Here is a 20619-nt window from a genome sequence, read left to right as displayed (position 1 = left end):
TTTTTTTTCTTTGTACTGTAGCAGATTTTCCCTGGGTGTTTTGAGGGAGGAGGCAATATTCTTGGAGATTATTTTGGGGTTATAACCTTTCTGTTCGAAGGATGCAGTCAGGATTTCAAGGTGTCTGTATAATTACTGAAAGAGATTTTCTCATTCCCACCAGTACTTGCCTTCCGACAGCCACCCAACTTAAAACACAAGCTAATTAGAAGTAAGCTCCCAACACAGACTCAGAAAGAAGAGAATGGCACACATTCTTGCAATATATCCAGCTGCAATCTATGCCAAAACATTTCACAGGACCCCACGGTCATTCACAAAGGAAAAATATTCAACATTAAGGAATCTTTCACGTGCTTATCTTCCAATGTGGTATATATCATTCAGTGTAAAATTAAATGACTGCATTAATGTTGGTGTGTTGAGTGGTGCCTAGATGGTGACTCCAGCTGTGAGGAACTAAGGCCAGTGCTGAGCAGACTTCTATGCTCTGTGTTGTGTGTATGGCAAGACAGATTAGGATATGTTGGAGAGGACTTCCAATGGCAACTTCGGTAGTTGGAACATAAGAACAATGCTACTATTACTACTACTTATCATTTCTATAGCGCTACTAGACATACGCAGTGCTGTACACTTGAACATGAAGAGACAGTCCCTGCTCGACAGAGCTTACAATCTAATTAGGATAGACAAACAGGACAAACAAGAGAAGGGAATATTAAGGGGAAGATGATAAAATAAGGGTTATGAACAAGTAAATAAGGGTTAGGAGTTAAAAGCAGCATCAAAAAGGTGGGCTTTTAGCTTAGATTTGAAGACGGCCAGAGATGGAGCTTGACGTACTGGCTCAGGAAGTTTATTCCAGGCATATGGCGCAGCAAGATAAAAGGAACGGAGTCTGGAGTTAGCGGTGGAGGAGAAAGGTGCAGATAAGAGGACTTCTAAAGTCTGTCCGGTATAAGTCAAGATGGATCAGGATAGGTTGGAGTGGACTTTGATGGAAACTGCAGTAGTTGGGATGTAAGGACAGTGCTATGGTTCTGTATTCCAAAAATGGTAAAGAGAGATCTGGATCAAGTATACATATTTTATACTATATTCATTGTTGGTTTAATCATGAATTGATGATGTATTGAGTGTTAAGCAGATTGGACGGGCCAATCTATCGTCATCTACTATGATAGTATGTAACTATGTTAGCTGTGTCTTACTGTTGTTTTTAGGATGTAGGCTCCATCAGAGCTAGTCTTCATTGGGCAATGGCATTAGGTGCCTTCTTTCACAACTGTTGGAGCTTGTACCCTATTTTTGTTCTTTATTCAGGCATTGCAATAATGGACTTTAGCTTGAATCCTCAGAATGTGATTTCTTCTGGATCTAGGCATTAGCTTTTAGCCATTAAGTTTCACCATGGAGCAGTGACTAGGATCTTGTATGGCGGTGTATGGCACTTGCCACTGAGCCATCAGTCTGGATCTATTCGTTCCTGTTAAGAAATACTCGCTGATTTCATGTTCTTTTCACTCCAGTTTCCAGTTTACTAAATTTACTATACCGCTAGGCTTTTTACTTTATTCATTTAAAATCTCTTGTACCCCGCTCATCTACAAATCTAGGCGGCTTACAAATAGACATAATCAAAATCTAAAAACTCTCAAAGTAACATAAAAACACAATACCAATGATGGTATTGTTCAAAAAATAAAAAGAATTACTTCAATAAAAAATACTTAACAGTATATACAAATCAATAAAAAATCTGCTGAAATAAATGAGTTTTCAGTTGCTTTCAAAAAGAAAGTATAGATTCAATGTGACGTAAATTCAAAGGCAAAGAATTTCAAAGTGTTGGGCCAATAACCATAAACATAAAATTCCTATATATATCAAGCCTAATTTGTCTAAAGCTTGGGACCTATAATAGAGACTGCCTACTTGACCTCAAGGAGTAGGTAGGTAAATAAATCTTCAAAGTACAGGGGCAAGTCAAGATTGAGTTTTGTCAACCAAGACTTAAATCAGTTGTTAAAATTTTAAAACAAATTCTCCAAAAAAATAGGCAACAAATAGGGTTTCTTTGAAAATTGGAGTAATGTGCTCATAATGAGAACAACCAGAAATCAATCGGACAGTGGCATTTTGGGCTACTGGAATTACTCTCAGAAAATAATTTGAAAGACCGAAAACAAAAACAAACAAAAACAATAATCAAATAGTGGATGCACAAAGGCTTGTACCACTGTGTAAAAATTTGCAGGGTTCAAAAATTTTTTTAAAGGTCTGAGATTTTAATTTAAAAAAATGTACGTCATACAACTTCTTTTAGATATGATTTTATGAATAGAAAGGAAAAAGTGACTCAACTTTAATTTATTAGCAGATAGCCAAGATTTTATAGTAGATAATCAAAGGCGCGCACACACACACACACAAAAATCACAGATGAAGCCTTAATTGTAAAATAGAACTGAATTTCATCAGCATAGAATTGATAACGTTACACTGAAACAGCCCCAAAGTTTGACAGTGGAGCAATATAAATGTTAAATAGTAACGCAGAAAGTGCAGAACCTTGCAGTACTCCCGATGATTTGAAATTGACGACCATGTAGAAAGGACAGTTCAATACTTGTCCTGAAAGGCCTAAAGCATGATCAATAGTAGTAAAAGCTGTACTATTATTGAATATCCCCATCAAAAACTTGGTCTCTCTCTTTTTACTCCAGACATATTGTAACTTGGGAGCATAGCAAAATTCATGAATGAACTGACAAAGACCTTGAACAGAGGAAGAGGAGATTTTAGCCACTTTCTAATGCTGATAAGTCTGTGTTATATTAATTTAATTTTCTGTCAGATGTTATAACAAGGGTCAGACAATAGGAGCATAGATGTAGTCACATACTCTAACAACCATTTGATACTTTAATTTTTGCTCATGGGGGTATGTTGGTACAGTTTTGTATTGATTTCAGAAGTAAAATATTGTTTGTATATAAGCATTCACAAATGTGTTTAAGGCAACAACATCACAGTTACTTTCTGAGCATCCAGCAATGTTCCCAGACTGTTGACTGAGAGAAAGTGAACCCTTTGTTCCTACTGAATGTATTTCTTGGCCTAAGTGGCTTTGACTATTTTATGAAACAGTACAATATGTTTCTAAGATTTAAGTCCCACTAATTAAAGTGAATGTTGGTGTTTTCTCAATACTGAGAACTTTCCTTTTCTTTCCAGTTTCCCCGTTTTCCCTCAGATTCTATATAGTGCGACTAAATTTGCGTGTGCAAATCTGAGCGTATTCTGTTTTATGCACGCAACTTAATTAGTTAACAAGCTAATCAGTGCGATAATTGGAAAGTTAAGCAATTATTGTCACTAATTGCCACTAATTAGAATTTATGTGCGTAGTCTGCGCAAATTCTACCATGCCGATCTTTAAAGTGGGTGTGTCCATAGGAGGAGCATGGGCAGCTCATGGGCATTCCTAAAATTTGTGGGCAGTGTTATAGATTAACCCATCCTATGCCTAAGGTTAAGCATGGGCATTTATATCAGCTTTTCATTGGTCTAATTGACTGCATCTAAATTCTAGTCGCGTGGATGGATTTAGGCCTATTCTGTAAACCACACCTAATTTTAGGTATGGTTTACAGAATATGCCTAAACATGTTTTCCTTCGGCGTCGATTATTTAGATGACATCTATAGAATTATGCCCTTTATGTGCCATTTGGTATGTTCTTTTTCATGGTGTTCTTCGTATGAACATCACCAAAATGGTGTAATAGTCCTGAAGTGTGGATTGATTCAATTGTCGCAAGCACATTGACTGTATATACAGTGAGAGTTCCCATCTACTCTTAGGGTATTGTCCATTAGATTGTAAGCTCCTTTAAGCAGGGACTGTCCTTCTTTGTTAAACTGTACAGCGCTGCGTAACCCTTGTAGCGCTTTAGAAATGTTAAGTATTTTATTTATTTATTTTATTGCATTTGTATCCCACATTTCCCCACCTATTTGCAGGCTCAATGTGGCTTACATAGCTTTGTAAACATAGTCATTACAGGATATCAGATACAATTAGTAATGTGTAGCGATTAGGAAGGGAAGGAAGAAGAGGAGGGAGAGAATGGTTAAGGTTTAGGTACTAGTAGGGTAGTCTGGCTTAATCAAATCTCAGCAGTTTACAATTGTCTGTACTGTACTTTGGTTGCAAATGTAGTAGCTGAACATGTAAGATACCTCAAAATGTAGAAATAATGTACAAGAGCCTAACAATTTTCTTTATAAAGGAAGTTGCAGAAGAGATCATGCTTTCAGGCTGAAAGCAGGATAAATGCAGGTGTGGTATAGGGAAGTACAGTAGGTCCTCTAGGGCAGTGCTTCTTAACCCAGTCCTTGGGGCACACCCAGTCAGTTTTTCAGGATATCCACAATGAATATGCATGAGAGAGTTCTGCATGCACTGCCTCCTTGGTATGCAAATCTATCTCATGCATGTTCATTGTGGATATCCTGAAATCCTGACTGGCAGAGTGTGCCATGAGCACTGGGTTAAGAACTACTGCTCTAGGTGATTGATATGTGGGAAAGCCTCACAGAGGTGGTTGCCTGAAACAAAAAGAAGTTGGAATCAGGGGTAACAGAATACCTTTTAGTTTGGAGGGTGTGAGGCAAGCATTAGATCCCTTCTGCAACCCCTAGCCCCAGTTCCTGTGTTATCTCTGAGCCCCCTTCTCCATGCATTAGCATCAGCCCCCTTCTGCAACTCTAACTACAGTGGGGGAAATAAGTATTTGATCCCTTGCTGATTTTGTAAGTTTGCCCACTGACAAAGACATGAGCAGCCCATAATTGAAGGGTAGGTTATTGGTAACAGTGAGAGATAGCACATCACAAATTAAATCCGGAAAATCACATTGTGGAAAGTATATGAATTTATTTGCATTCTGCAGAGGGAAATAAGTATTTGATCCCCCACCAACCAGTAAGAGATCTGGCCCCTACAGACCAGGTAGATGCTCCAAATCAACTCGTTACCTGCATGACAGACAGCTGTCGGCAATGGTCACCTGTATGAAAGACACCTGTCCACAGACTCAGTGAATCAGTCAGACTCTAACCTCTACAAAATGGCCAAGAGCAAGGAGCTGTCTAAGGATGTCAGGGACAAGATCATACACCTGCACAAGGCTGGAATGGGCTACAAAACCATCAGTAAGACGCTGGGCGAGAAGGAGACAACTGTTGGTGCCATAGTAAGAAAATGGAAGAAGTACAAAATGACTGTCAATCGACAAAGATCTGGGGCTCCACGCAAAATCTCACCTCGTGGGGTATCCTTGATCATGAGGAAGGTTAGAAATCAGCCTACAACTACAAGGGGGGAACTTGTCAATGATCTCAAGGCAGCTGGGACCACTGTCACCACGAAAACCATTGGTAACACATTACGACATAACGGATTGCAATCCTGCAGTGCCCGCAAGGTCCCCCTGCTCCGGAAGGCACATGTGACGGCCCGTCTGAAGTTTGCCAGTGAACACCTGGATGATGCCGAGAGTGATTGGGAGAAGGTGCTGTGGTCAGATGAGACAAAAATTGAGCTCTTTGGCATGAACTCAACTCGCCGTGTTTGGAGGAAGAGAAATGCTGCCTATGACCCAAAGAACACCGTCCCCACTGTCAAGCATGGAGGTGGAAATGTTATGTTTTGGGGGTGTTTCTCTGCTAAGGGCACAGGACTACTTCACCGCATCAATGGGAGAATGGATGGGGCCATGTACCGTACAATTCTGAGTGACAACCTCCTTCCCTCCGCCAGGGCCTTAAAAATGGGTCGTGGCTGGGTCTTCCAGCACGACAATGACCCAAAACATACAGCCAAGGCAACAAAGGAGTGGCTCAGGAAGAAGCACATTAGGGTCATGGAGTGGCCTAGCCAGTCACCAGACCTTAATCCCATTGAAAACTTATGGAGGGAGCTGAAGCTGCGAGTTGCCAAGCGACAGCCCAGAACTCTTAATGATTTAGAGATGATCTGCAAAGAGGAGTGGACCAAAATTCCTCCTGACAAGTGTGCAAACCTCATCATCAACTACAGAAGACGTCTGACCGCTGTGCTTGCCAACAAGGGTTTTGCCACCAAGTATTAGGTCTTGTTTGCCAGAGGGATCAAATACTTATTTCCCTCTGCAGAATGCAAATAAATTCATATACTTTCCACAATGTGATTTTCCGGATTTAATTTGTGATGTGCTATCTCTCACTGTTACCAATAACCTACCCTTCAATTATGGGCTGCTCATGTCTTTGTCAGTGGGCAAACTTACAAAATCAGCAAGGGATCAAATACTTATTTCCCCCACTGTATATGCCACTATTAATTACCTTTTCCCATCCCCATCATCACATCAGTCCCCAACCCGTTCACCCTGCCTTAGCCCTTATATCAGACCCATCTCCAAGCCCCAGCTTCCTTCTTCCACCTGCCCAACAAATCAGTCCCCAGTGCCCTGCATTAGACCCATCTCCCCTCTTTTCCCTAACCCATAGTCTAATATTTCGCTCTCTCTCCCTCCCCTTGTGGTTCAGCCTTTTGCCCCTTCTCTCTTCCTCTGTGGTTCAGTCTCTCCACTCTCTCCCTCCCCTCCTGTGGTTTAGCCTCTCCCTTCTTCTCCCATTTCCTCTCCTCCCCCCTCATGGTTCAGCATCTCTCTCTTTCTTCTCCTTGCCCCCTCCCCCCATGGTTCATGTCTCATCCCTTTCTCCCATCCTCTCCCCCCTCTCATGTTCCAGTATCTCCCTCGCTCTTCCCGTCCTCCTTTGGTTCAGCATCTTTCCCTCTCTCCCTTTCTCCTTCCTTTGGTCCAGTTTTTTGCCTTCTCTCCCATCCCACCCGGTGGTCTAGTATCTTCCCTTCCCTTTCCTACCTGTGTTCCAGGTATCTTTCCCTGTTCCGTACTTCCATCAAACTATGGTCCCTATCACAGCTCCTCCAGTGTGGCTGCAACAGCTTAAGCAGCAAAAGGATGGTTAAGAGGCTATGGAGCCTTGTTTTTTTACAAGCCCTGTCCCTACTGCAGTAGGTACTGTTCATCACAAGGTGTTAGGGTCATAAGAGCCTTACAGAGCACCTGAATGCTGAGGCTCCATGGCCCCTTAACTGGCCCTTTTCCTGCTAATGCTGTTGCAACCACAGTGGAGGAACTGCGATGGGGTTGAGTCTTGAAGGTAAGATGCCTGGCTACATGGACAGGAGAGGGGCCCTCATTCCCATCCCTTTGGTTAGTTTTTTTTTTTTTTTTTTTTTGGGGGGGGGGGGGGGTGGGAGCATTGGTTCCCCAAACTATACCCATGCTCTGCAGGGATATTTTGGCCGGGGCAGAGCCTTTGTGGCTCCCCTCATTCTGGTCTGTGATTACAATTCATGAAAAAGCACAGTGGTGCGAATGGGGTTCAAAGTGGGAAATTAAATAATCTCCACACTGCATCAGGTAGGGGAAATGGTCAAACTAGATGGCTGTTATGGTTTTTATTAGCTTTCATTTTCAAAGTTGCCATTCATGAAAATAAATGAGTGTGGAATGGTAATATTTTGTCTTCTTTCCCTTCCTACAGCCACTCAGATTGATCCCAATGAACTCCAGGAGCTGTTCCAGGAAACTTCTGTGAACGTCTTCCGAATTAACTCTAATGGTACGTGTCATTCAATAAAATCCTTGTTGTCATCTAATTGCTTGCAAAAGACATCTCCTCTGATCACTAGATCCAGCAGTATTTCATCTTAATTTAATTTACTCACTTGTTTGACTTTTTAAGAAATAAATCAGCCATGTACATGTTGCAGGAGTGGGCCTATACCTAGCTTTTGTCGTCTCAGCTGGACTAAGACCACACCAATCTATTTCATAATGCCAGCGAATATCACTGTGGCCTGTATATATATTCTTTAATCTTAACAGCATTCATATAAGAAGTGGAGGAGTGGCCTAGTGGTTAGGGTGGTGGACTCAATTCCTGGGGAACTGAGGAACTGAGTTCGATTCCCACTTCAGGCACAGGCAGCTCCTTGTGACTCTGGGCAAGTCACTTAACCCTCCATTGCCCCATGTAAGCTGCATTGAGCCTGCCATGAGTGGGAAAGCGCGGGGTACAAAAGTAACAAAAATAAAAATACCCATTCTTTTTCATCCCACACATTGCACCTGTTAACCATGCAAAGCAAAGAAATAATCCCTTGCAAGATACGTTTTCTCATACTGTTGGAAATCCTAATTTCCAACCCTTTGAAATGTCCATTTTTCTTAAAAGTGGGTATACAGGAATAAGGGAATGTAGGGAAGTGTGCTGTACCTTGCCTGTTTCAGATTCCCATTATCTTATATGTTAATAAAATGGTTAAACTGAAATGTACTGTATCTACTTGAATGTAAGCCAAGATTCTGGGGCCTAAAGAAAAGCCCAAAAATTGGGAACTCGGCTTATAGTGGAGTTGCAACATATTTCTGGTCTCTCCTCCCCTGCAGCCACTCTTTTTCTTCCCCCCTTCCTGCAGTGACATTTTTTTAAATTATTTTTTTCCACTACTTAGGCAATGCAGGGACAGGTCCAATAAGTTTTACAGGTGCTTCTATCACTCCCTTCTCCCACAGTGAATAGCACATCTATCTCTTCCCCACCATGACTGACATTGCTTCATTTCTTCTTACCTGTGTTGCCTGCATGCCGCCTGGGATACTACCGCTGACACTGAAGTATGGTAACTGCAAATCTGGGCCGGAGAGGAGCCTTGAGCATCTGCGTATGCTGAAGGAGCGGGAGTCATACGTACATAAGTATTGCCATACTGGGACAGAGCAAAGGTCCATCAAGCCCAGCATCTTGTTTCCAACAGTGGCCAATCCAGGTCACAAATACCTGGCAAGATCCCCCAAAACTACAAAACATTTTATACTGCTTATTCCAGAAATAGTGGATTTTCCCCAAGTCCAATTTAATAATGGTCTATGGACTTTTCCTTTAGGAAGCTGTCCAAACCTTTTTTAAACTCTGCTAAGCTAACCGCCTTTACCACATTCTCTGGCAACGAATTCCAGAGTTTAATTACACGTTGACTGAAGAAAAATGTTCTCTGATTCATTTTAAATGTGCTACTTCGTAGCTTCTTCACATGCCCCCTAGTCCTAGTATTTTTGGAAAGCGTAAACAGACGCTTCACGTCTACCCGTTCAACTCCACTCGTTATTTTATAGACCTCTATTATATTTCCCCTCAGCCGCCTTTTCTCCAAGCTGAAGAGCATGTGCAAATGTTCAAGGCTCCTTACCAGTACAGCTTGGAGTTACCATACTTCAGCGTCAGTGGTAGCATCAGAAGCAGTGTGCAGGCGGTACTGGTATGGAGAAACACTGCTCACCGTGGAAGCTATTACCTAATTAAAAGCTCCCTTGCCCAAATCGTAGCTTAGCAGACAAAAGCAGACCCTCAAGAGTTAGACCACAAGAGCTGCCTTTATCAATTCCTTGCTGCATCAGCCAAATACCTCCCTTTTTGGAGACAGAGAATACCGATTGTTTTTTGTGCTACACCTGCATTCATAGAGAAGGTGAACAATTTAGCTCTATTTCCATCTGATGTAAACTACTAGTCTTGCAGCTGAGAGAAAGATGAAGATGATGTATACATTTTCAAAAACGGTCATCAGCACAGTATGAAGCAGGAGCTGAAGAAAAAACTTAATAAGCTCTGCCACATACAACATTTGGATACTTTTTAGATGGATGTATATTGTATAAGCTGATGATCCTGGTTTTCTTAGTGCTTCTATTCTGATATATGTTGAAACTGCTAAATATGTCACAGAATTATTCAATCACAAAACAGAGGGAAAGCAGTATACAAAAGCAACCAAACAAACAAACAAACAAACAGAAAAAGTAAACACTGGGCCTTCAGGAATGAGAAAAATGCAATCCTTTATTAATGATGAATACCCGACACGGGCTGTGTTTCGGCGTACAAACGCCTGCATCAGGGGTCTAACGTAAAAAATACATAAACATATATCATTAAAAATTATATATAATACAATAATGCAGAACCAACATCAAAATCAAAAATGCATATGCATGCTTACATAAACATACATACACATATATATTATAAAAATTTTTAAAAACAAAACATAGTTATCATGGTTACAAGAATATACATATAAAGAATGATAAAACATAATAACATATGATATAAAACATCATCATCATGACCTGAGAAATATTAACCAACAATCCATACATATATCGTCATATATCTATCTCCCCATTTACATGTACTTATTCACAAACTTAAAAAAACTTACTCATACATACATATACCTACATACCATAATGTTATATTTCAAACTCAAGTGTGCAGGTCTGTGAAGACCTTACCATCTGGGGTAAGTGTTGCGAAAAATGAGTGCAACAGGGGCTTATGAACTTATAGTGCACGCTTTCAAACACTCATACCATATAAGTAACTTTACTGATTACAGACTCTGCATAGAAAATAGAGCATAAAAGTAATGATAATAAATAAATAAACATCAAACCTTACCAAAAAGCTCTTCTAGGTCAGCTAGTTAGCTAGTAGATAAAGATGATTAACAAACAACTTATATTCCCTAATATAAAAAAAGGAACAGAGTTTTCAAAATTAATAAATACTTTCCAGATCCATAAATAACATTGAAACATCCTTCAAAATTGATCACTATTTGTCAAATTCATAAAAAACATTCCCATGCATCCACATACAATAAATGAGCAATCGGGTAAAATAAATATCTGTTTTAAACCACTTAACAGTCGAAAAAAAACAAACAGTCCGACATCTTGTCAAAGGAGAACTTAAAATCTTACCCGCTGTTCGGGCAGCCCGTTTGTGGGACGCCTACAGTCGCGTCAACCATCAAAGATTAAAAGCATGCGCAGCACAACGTTTGAAAAAGACATCACGGGGTATATTCTAATATTTAAAACAACTCCACATTTATGAATCATAAGCGCAATAAAATTAGATATTATCCCCCAAAAAGATTCATTCACGTCATATCCTAAGTATCGTACGTCAGACAAATTACTGATCGTGGGAATATGTGAAAGTCCAAACGGATATCTATGTGCGCTGCGTAAAGGATGATAAATAACTGAAATGGTACGAATCATAAAATTATATATTTTTTTCCTTAAAGAAACCGATAATCTTACCCGGTGTTTGAACAGCTCATAGATAAAACGCCTTCAGCCGCATAAACCGCCAAAAGTTAAGGCATGCGCAAAGCTATGTTTAAATGGACGGAGGGAGGAGGAAGTGAAGTGACGTAATGGGGCTAGTCCGAATATTTAAAGTGATATAACATTCGCATGTTGTAGGCACAGACAAATGATGTATATAAATACATCAATATACAAAATCCCTCTATTCACATCTAATCCTTAAAATTAAACAAAATTATACTTCTCAAATGTCTGAAAAGCCCCAATAAATGCTGCATATACTGCATAAAAAAGACCTAAAATGGTTTCACACATAATGAAATACATAGGAACATTTTGCGTAGTTTTACTTAAAATTACAGTATCTGGTATCATAACTCCATATTATTATAGGTCAATAAGAGGAGTTTGAACTGTATGCGGAAACGGATAGGAAGCCAGTGAAGTGGCTTGAGGAGAGGGCTAATATGAGCATAACGACACTGGCGGAATATTAGTCGTGCAGCAGAATTTTGAACAGATTGAAGAGGAGAGAGATGGCTAAGTGGGAGACCTGTGAGAAGCAAGTTGCAATTGTCTAAGTGAGAGGTGATAAGAGTGTGGATGAGGGTAGTGTGCTCAGAAAGGAAAGAGCGAATTTTGCTGATATTATAGAGAAAGAAATGACAGGTTTTAGCAGTCTGCTGAATATGTGCAGAGAAGGAGAGGGAGGAGTCGAAGATAACCCCAAGGTTATGAGCTGATGAGACAGGAAGGATGAGAGTGTTATCCACAGAAACAGAGAATGGGAGAGGAGGAGAGGTTGGTTTAGGAGGAAAGATAAGCTCAGTCTTGGTCATGTTTAGTTTCAGATGGCGCTGAGACATCCAGGCAGCAATGTCAGACAGGCAGGCTTATACTTTGGCCTGGATTTCGGCTGAGATTTCTGGTGTGGAGAGATAGATCTGGGAGTCATCAGCGGAGAGATGATACTGAAAGCCATGGGATGAGGTCAGAGTACCAAGGGAAGAAGTATAGATGGAGAAAAGAAGAGGTCTCAGGACAGATACCTGAGGTACACCAACTGACAGTGGGATAGAGGCATGGGAGGATCCACTAGAGTATACACTAAAGGTACGCTGGGAGAGATAAGAAGAAAACCAGGAAAGAACAAAGCCCTGAAATCCAAGTGAGGACAGCGTATCAAGGAGTAGGCTGTGATCAACAGTGTCAAAAGCAGCAGGTAGATCGAGAAGGATGAGGATAGAATAGAGACCTTTGGATCTGGCCAGGAACAGATCATTGGAGACTTTAGCAAGCGCTGTTTCAGTTGAATGAAGGGGGTGAAAGGTAGCAAGAGCGAGAGGGAGGGAGGTCAGGGAAGTGGAGCTAACTGTTGTCCGCCTGGGAGGGGGAGGGAGAAATGTTGGGCAGGAGGTGGAGGTGGCGGGGTTGTCATGCCAACTTGCTTTGGGCTTAGGCCTGGCCAAAATTGGATGTCTGGCTACGCCTTTGCCTTACTGCACAGACAAACCTTGCATTCAACAATGCTTAGTTCTTTATACTTTTCCAGTCATGTGACCAGTACTAGACTTAAAGGTTTGTCTGTGCATTAAGGCTGGTTGATGCAGGAACAGCGCTTAGTTCAAGGCTTGGATACAAAACCTTTTATTACCTGGTCTGGTACTATTGGCCCCTGAGGCAGTCCAAGAAGGGAAAACTTGGCCAAGTCTGGCACTGTGCTAATTCCTTCAGTGTTGTAATAAATGGTGTTTTGGATTACTTTGGACTACTTGGGTCTGTTTTTCAGTCTGCTCAACTAAAGTCTTCCTGGAATTTTTTTTTTTTACAGTCCACATGCATTTTAACAACTTTGAATAGCTTTGTGTCATCTGCAATTTTACTCACCTCACTTATTCCCATTTCCAGATAATTTATAATATGGGGCACTTCACTATTCACCTTCCTCCATTAACAGAAATGGCCATTTAACCCTACCCTTTTATTTTCTATCTTTTAATCAGTTCCCAGTCCACAACAGAAAACTGCCTCCTATCTCATGGCTAGTGTGTAGTATTTGCAGCCCTTTTTGTTTTTCGTGAAGGATCTACATATAGAGCTTATGCATTTCTAAGGTCTACACTGGCATGGTATGGGAAAGGGGGTGGAGAAATACTACTGGAGAGGAAGAGGGAGTGCTGGGTAAGGAGGAAGGAAGGGAGAAAGAGCTGGCTTTTTTGGGAATAACCATAATGAATATGTATGAGATATCTCATACATATACATTATGGTTATTCCCCAAAAAGCCAGCTCTTTCTCCCTTCCTTCCTTCCTCCATTTTAGCGTATTCATTTGCATATATATATATATATATATGTATGTATATGTATATACACAGTGCAATCCAATTAAGTGCAAGGTCTGGGACCAAAGAAATGCATTCAGTTAACCAGAGCGTGCACTTAACTGTTGTGACCCAAAGAAACTTGACATCTGATAAACATATGTACAGTACTGTTATTATACGTACAGTATACAGTCTCCGTTAACTGACATTAGGCTTACTTGAAGTAATCAGTTATAGTCCTCTGTACACTCTTGGGCCTGTGAGTTCCATAGACTACGTAAAAACTGTCATTGCACTCACATCCAGTGGCCTCCAGATATGCCCTCACGATGTTGAGACTCTCCAGCGCTCTTGCAAAAGTGACAGGAGGAGGTTGTTGAATTTCGTCAGCATGTGCCTCACTGCTCATTTCATCATCCGTTCCATCATCGGCCGATTGTTGCCTGCATATAGGCGCATATCTCGACATCAGTGCTGTCTTCAGCTGTTTGTAGATCGTAATCAACAGCTACGTAGTGATGGAACTCCTCTTCAGTAACATCGGCCGGGTTGTCAATAACCTGTTCATCTGATGCATTTGCAACAGTTGCATCTGTTTTGTCCCTCTCCACATCCTTAACAAAGCTTGCCCGCTTGTAGCAGTTCACAATGGTTGCCTGTGTAACATGATTCCAGGCTTCTTTCTGCATATGTAGGGAATCCAACAGTGATAGATTACGAGCCAGTTCAACAGCATGTTTATCCTTGCCAGTCCGGTCATCCATAACGCTCATCAGACGACGTAGCACAAGAGCCCGATAATGTTGTTTGAAATTGGCTATTATGCCCTGATACATAGGTTGGATCAGAGAGGTAGTGTTTGGTGGCAGGAAGACCACCTTGACGTTAGACAGCTTGACATCACCCCTCTGTGCAGCACAATTATCACAAAGCAACACAATCTGACGCTTTTGTGCCCGCATTCTAGTGTCTAACTTCTTTAGCCACTTCTTCCAAATTTCCCCAGTCATCCATGAATTTGCGTTAGCCTCGTATGACACAGGAAGTCGCTTAACTTTCTTGAAGCAACGGGCTGTTTTCTCTTTCCAATGACGAGTGGTTCCAACTTCTCATTCCCATCCATATTGCAGCAAAGGAGGATTGTCAGTCGGTCCTTCAATGTTTTACCTCCTGTAGTTTCAGCATGTTTGAATGCAAGTGTTCCATTAGGAATCGCTCGCCAGTAGAGACAATTTTCGTCAGCATTGAAAATGTCACGAGGTGCAAACTCATTCAAGATGGGAGGAAGAACTGAAACAACCCAATTTTCAGCACCAAAGTCATCAGCGTCTTGTTTCTCACCATGTTGTTTCTTGAATTTTATGCTGTTCCTCTCCCTCATCTTTCCAACCATCCAACAGTGGCTTTCAATTCAGTTAGTCCAAGACTTTCAGCTAGCTGGTTAGCTTTCTCTATAAGCAGTGGACCACTGACAGGAAACTGTCTGCTCCTGGTTCGAGAAAACCACCGAAGAAGAGCATTTTCTACCTCCTCAGCTTTTCCCGCCCATTTTCGTTTCCGCTGTGGATTTGTATTGTTTTGCCAGTCTCCCAGAAGCTGGTCTTTCTGCTTCAAGACACATGAAATTTGACTGGGATTGACACCATATTCTTTAGCAATAGATGCTTGACTTTGTTTGTTTTCTAATTTTTTAAGAACTTCTATTCGTTCAGCCAGTGTTAAAATCTTACAGTTCTGCCGTGACGACGACGACCCCGGTGTACACTCTAACAACATTCTTTCGCTTATTCTGCCTGCGGCAATTAAAGAGGCAGTAAATTTGAAATCTCGTTGGTTGTCACGCACCAATCGGCTTCCATATTCCATGCGCGTGCTTATGCGGAGTCTTTCCTGCAGAGGAGCGGTCTTGAACCATCCATATAAGCAAATCTTGCACTTATCAGTGGTGCGCTAAACTGAAGTTTGTCCTCATAGAAATTGATGGTGCCAAAAACGGGACCGAAGTACTATGTGTGTGTGTGTGTGTGTGTGTATGTGTATATATATATATATATATATATATATATATATATATATATATATATATATATAGTAGTAAAAAAAGGCCCGTTTCTGAGAGCAATGAAACGGGCGCTAGCAAGGTATTTGTTTTGTGCAATGAATATTTAGAAAGGGATTTTTTGGATACTTTTTTGTGTTGGTAATGAAGAATTGACATTTGTGAATTATGTGCAATATGATTTTTTAAGTGGTGGGGGGGTTGGTTCTGTTGTTGTTGGCTTGTATTAGTGTGGTGTTGTAGTGTGCTTGTTGTTGTAAATGTTTGTTTTTTGGGGGGAGGGGGTTGGGGGATGGCAGGGGTGTTCAACTGTGAGGGTGTGGTGGGGGAGAGAGTGAGTGTTCATCTGTGCATGTTGTGGATCAGTGTGTGTGTGTTTTTTTTGTAAGGGGCGTTTTTGGGCCCCCTCCCCCAGGGTGGCCCCCTTCCCTCCCTCCCAGATGCAAATGTGTGTGTGAGGGTCACCTACACCGCACAGTCACTGGGCCCGTCTGATAATAGGTTACTTTGTTAATGGCACTTCTCACCCATTTTACACCCACACCGCTGGGTCATGGGCAATTAACACCCAAGAATGGGTTAATGGCACCCTCCCTCCAACTGAATCTTTATCTTTACTGCTATGATAGCATAAACCTTTATGTGCAGTATCTGTTGTCAAGAGTGAGTGTCTCTTCCTGCTCTCCTTTCCCAATACTCCCCACTTCCTCCTCTCTCTCCCTCTTGCAGAGCTTTTTGTGCCCTTTCTGTTATCTGGATCTTGAGCTTCCCCCAGATTTATCTTTGGCCAATTCCCTTTCTGGATTTTGCTCTCCCCTTTGATGTGTTTCCTGGATTTCTCCCTCCCTGAATCGATGTTTGTATTTCTTGGATTGCTCTCTCACTCCTTTCCTTCCCTCTCTCTCTGTTGGATTTCTCCCTCCCTGTATGTGTGTCTGATGTATTTTTTTTTTTTCGCCTCCTCTTCCTGTTTCTTTCTGGAATTTTATTGTGTTTGTACCTCCCTTCTTGAATCAGCATTTTCTTTCTGTTTTTTTTTTATATGTTCCCCAGACCTGTGGCTCCGGGTTGTCTTTCTCTCCCTAGCTAATTTTCCGTCCGGCTGTGATCCGTCTGTCCGTGCCGATTTTGGTCTGGTAGCGACGAATGTCGCCTCTTACCAATCGATGAAACCGTTAATTGCGTTCCCAAACCGGCTGGTTGAAATTCTGAATGCCAAGCAATCATGCTTCTAGACGTGGGCCCGGAGGGGAGGAGCGCGCGGGAAAGCAGGCACAATATCGAGATGGAAGGGGAAAAGGGCTTCCATTAGTGAGGAGAGAGCACGCGTGCCTCCGCACAGTCGCTGGTGGTCTCCCGAAGTGTGTAAGGATGGGGCGCTGTTCCAAAACCTTCTCTGAGATGGGGTTAATTGTGGGTAACTGAAATCTTGCTTGGCTGTGGGGTGTTCAGGAAAGATTTGTGAAGCATTGCTGAAAAGGAGGGGGAAGGGAGGTTGTGGGGAAAGGAAGCGCTTTCTGCTCCATATGATCGGGTGGTAAGCAAAACGTTTTGGGTTAGGCTTTTTCGTCGGGTGGGGGGTTGGTTTTGTGATGCGGCGAGGGGGGGGTCTGTGTTGTCCCGTTCCCTGCCACTTGATCCAGAGTGGCAGGGAGCGGGGCACTGACTGCTGATTCTCAGGCAGGGGGAGGAGTGTGTTTCGTCAGTGCGTGCCTGCCTAGCAGACCACCTCAGAGGGAGGAACGGTCCCAGGCACATTAGAACGTTGGAGGTGAGAATTATTATATAGGATATACCCACCCCATCCTTTGCCCCCCACCAGATGAAACAGTCAAAATTACTCCCATGATCCTCGGCTTATTGGAGCCAAGCATTGGGAGGGGGGGGGGGGGGAAGGTGCCTTAGCTTAAATTTGAGTATGGGGAAGGTGCCTTAGCTTATATTTGAGTACATACGGTATCTAGTTCTGGAAATGTAATGATTTACTGAAGCATGACAAATTGTAGTGGACAAGGCATAATCAGCAATGTTTTCTTACCTTTAGATTTGTTATAAACCTTTTCTTATAGCAACTAACAAATCTTCCCTGTGGATTATAAACTAAAGTCTGATTCCCTTCTGTAAAAAGGAACATTTTTCTATCTAACCTGAGACTTCTAGGATAATAATGTTAACAGCCGAACTGCCTTCCTCTGTCAGACAAAATGCAGATCTAGGTTCAAGGTTCCTTGGAGAGGCTGGAATGATTCTTCTTATACATGCTCTAGCCAGCCTGATCCTCAGTCAGCGAGCCAATTGTCTGAGCCAAAAGCTGAGGCTACAGAATGAGCAGAGGGGCAGATAAGGTAGATGTTTAGCTGGAAATTGGACTAAGTTTTCTGGGTTTTGCCTTGGAGGGTAGCACAGTGGCAATATGTCGACAGGGACTTGGGTATCGGTAGAAGCAAACGTTGCAAAAAACAGAGTCAGTTTCTCTTAACTTACAATTATAAGTACTGTGTGCAAGTCTTTTAGCATCAGAAACAGTCTGATTGGAGGAGTTGGAGCACATCAACATTGGCAGAGTCAATCCGACATTTACGATCACATGGCAATTAGGTGAACCATGTAATAAGAAACTGGAGATAGACGAGGAATGCAGTGTTATCAGGACTGGTTGAAGATGATGGCTTCCTATCCAGAAGAACATATCAAGTGAAAGCTAGCACAAACATATCATTACCTTGGAAACCTGACTGCAGAGTACCGCAAGGATCACCACTATCATCGATCCTTTTCAGCCTCATGATGACACCTCTAGCCAAGTCCTTATCCATTCAAGGCCTTAACCCATTCATATATGCTGATGACGTCACAATATATATCCCCTACAAACACGATCTGGCAGAAATCACCAACGAAATCAAGCTCAGTCTGAACATCATGGACTCATGGGCAAACGCATTCCAATTAAAACTCAACACAGAAAAAACACACTGTCTCATCATGTCATCCGAATACAACACATACAAACCCACAAACATAAACACCCCAGGTTATACCCTTCCTATTGCAGACAGCCTGAAAATTCTCTGAGTAATAATCGACCGGAACCTCTCACTAGAGAACCAAGCAAAATCTATCGTAAAGAAAATATTTCACTCAATGTGGAAACTTAAACGTGTGAAACCATTCTTCCCAAGGGAAATATTCTGCATCTTGATACAATCAATGCTACTGAGCCATGTAGACTACTGCAATGGAATCTATGCGGGCTGCAAAGAACAAATTATAAAGAAACTTCAGACAGCTCAAAACACAGCAGCCAGGCGTATATTTGGAAAAACACGTTTTGAAAGCGCCAAACCCCTCCGAGAAAAACTGCACTGGCTCCCAATCAAAGAACGTATTGCTTTTAAAATCTGCACCCTGGTTCATAAAATTATCTACGGCACAGCCCCAGGATACATGACAGACTTCATAGACCTGCCAACCAGAAACGCAACAAGATCAGCACGAACATACCTAAATCTTCACTACCGAAGCAGCAAAGGTCTCAAATACAAATTAACCTATGCATCCAGCTTTTCCTATTTAAGCACACAACTAAGGAACGCACTGCCAAAAATAGTAAAAACAACGTACAACCACCTAAATTTCCAGAAAGAACTAAAAACAAACCTGTTCAGAAAGGCATATCCCATCGACCCAACATAAAAGCCTGAGCACCTGCAACACAACTAAACCAAAAATCGTAATAACATAGTAACATAGTAGATGACGGCAGAAAAAGACCTGCATGGTCCATCCAGTCTGCCCAACAAGATAAACTCATATGTGTATACCTTACCTTGATTTGTACCTGCCCTTCTCAGGGCCTAGACCGTACAAGTCTGCCCAGCAGTATTTCCCACATCCCAACCACCAGTCCCGCCTCCCATCACCGGCTCTGGCACAGACCGTATAAGTCTGCCCTCCACTATCCTCGCCTCCCAACCACCAACCTCTCTTCCCCCACCTGCTCCGCCACCCAATTTCGGCTAAGCTTCTGAGGATCCATTCCTACTGCACAGGATTCCTTTATGCATATCCCATGCATGTTTGAATTCCGTTACCGTTTTCATCTCCACCACCTCCCGCGGGAGGGCATTCCAAGCATCCACCACCCTCTCTGTGAAAAAATACTTCCTGACATCTTTTCCTGAGTCTGCCCCCCTTCAATCTCATTTCATGTCCTCTCGTTCTACCGCCTTCCCATCTCTGGAAAAGATTTGTTTGCGGATTAATACCTTTCAAGTATTTGAACGTCTGTATCATATCACCCCTGTGCCTCCTTTCCTCCAGGGTATACATGTTCAGGTCAGCAAGTCTCTGCTCATATGTCTTGGAACGCAAATCCCATACCATTCTCGTAGCTTTTCTTTGCACCGCTTCCATTTTTTTTTAACATCCTTCGCAAGGTACGGCCTCCAAAACTGAACACAATACTCCAGGTGGGGCCTCACCAACGACTTGTACAGGGGCATCAACACTTCCTTTTTTCTGCTGATCACATCTCTCTCTATGCAGCCTAGCAACCTTCTCGTTATGGCCACCGCCTTGTCACACTGTTTCGTCGCCTGGACACACCCCTACTTCCCTCTTCCATCCTAAGTTCCCTAATATACCTACTTTACATGAACCTATTCTACTACAATAACACCTGTATTTGTTCATTCCGGAACTGGCGACCGCCACTACGGTACTATGTAAGCCACATTGAGCCTGCAAATAGGTGGGAAAATGTGAGATACAAATGTAACAAATAAATAAAAAGAAATAAAAACATTGTTGCAGCTTCAAGGTCTTCAAAGCTACATTTGGTGCTGAGACAATGAACAATGTCATATTCTGGCAGCAGAATCCATGATGGTTTAGCTCTGGCCTCATATGCACACAAAAAGGTTGATCAGGCTGTGGCCCTGCAGAAAGGCACTGGAAGGAGTTTTT

At 42.1% G+C, this 20619-nt stretch overlaps 1 protein-coding gene across 5 annotated transcripts in view; it reads left to right on the top strand.

Moving 5' to 3' along the window:
- The window catches only part of TSNARE1 (t-SNARE domain containing 1), a 956130-nt gene that overhangs the window by 249131 nt on the left and 686380 nt on the right, over positions 1-20619 (top strand). For all 5 annotated transcript variants that reach the window (XM_030219717.1, XM_030219709.1, XM_030219685.1 and 2 more), the window contains exon 4: positions 7626-7703. In XM_030219717.1, coding sequence (XP_030075577.1) covers positions 7626-7703 — 78 coding nt within the window. The remainder of the gene's footprint in view (positions 1-7625; positions 7704-20619) is intronic.

This window comes from Microcaecilia unicolor, chromosome 1 (assembly GCF_901765095.1).
Source record: "Microcaecilia unicolor chromosome 1, aMicUni1.1, whole genome shotgun sequence".
NCBI classification, from domain to species: Eukaryota; Metazoa; Chordata; class Amphibia; order Gymnophiona; family Siphonopidae; genus Microcaecilia; species Microcaecilia unicolor.
Note: the sequence above shows the minus strand (reverse complement) of the source record. Positions and strands in the feature narration are given on the sequence as shown.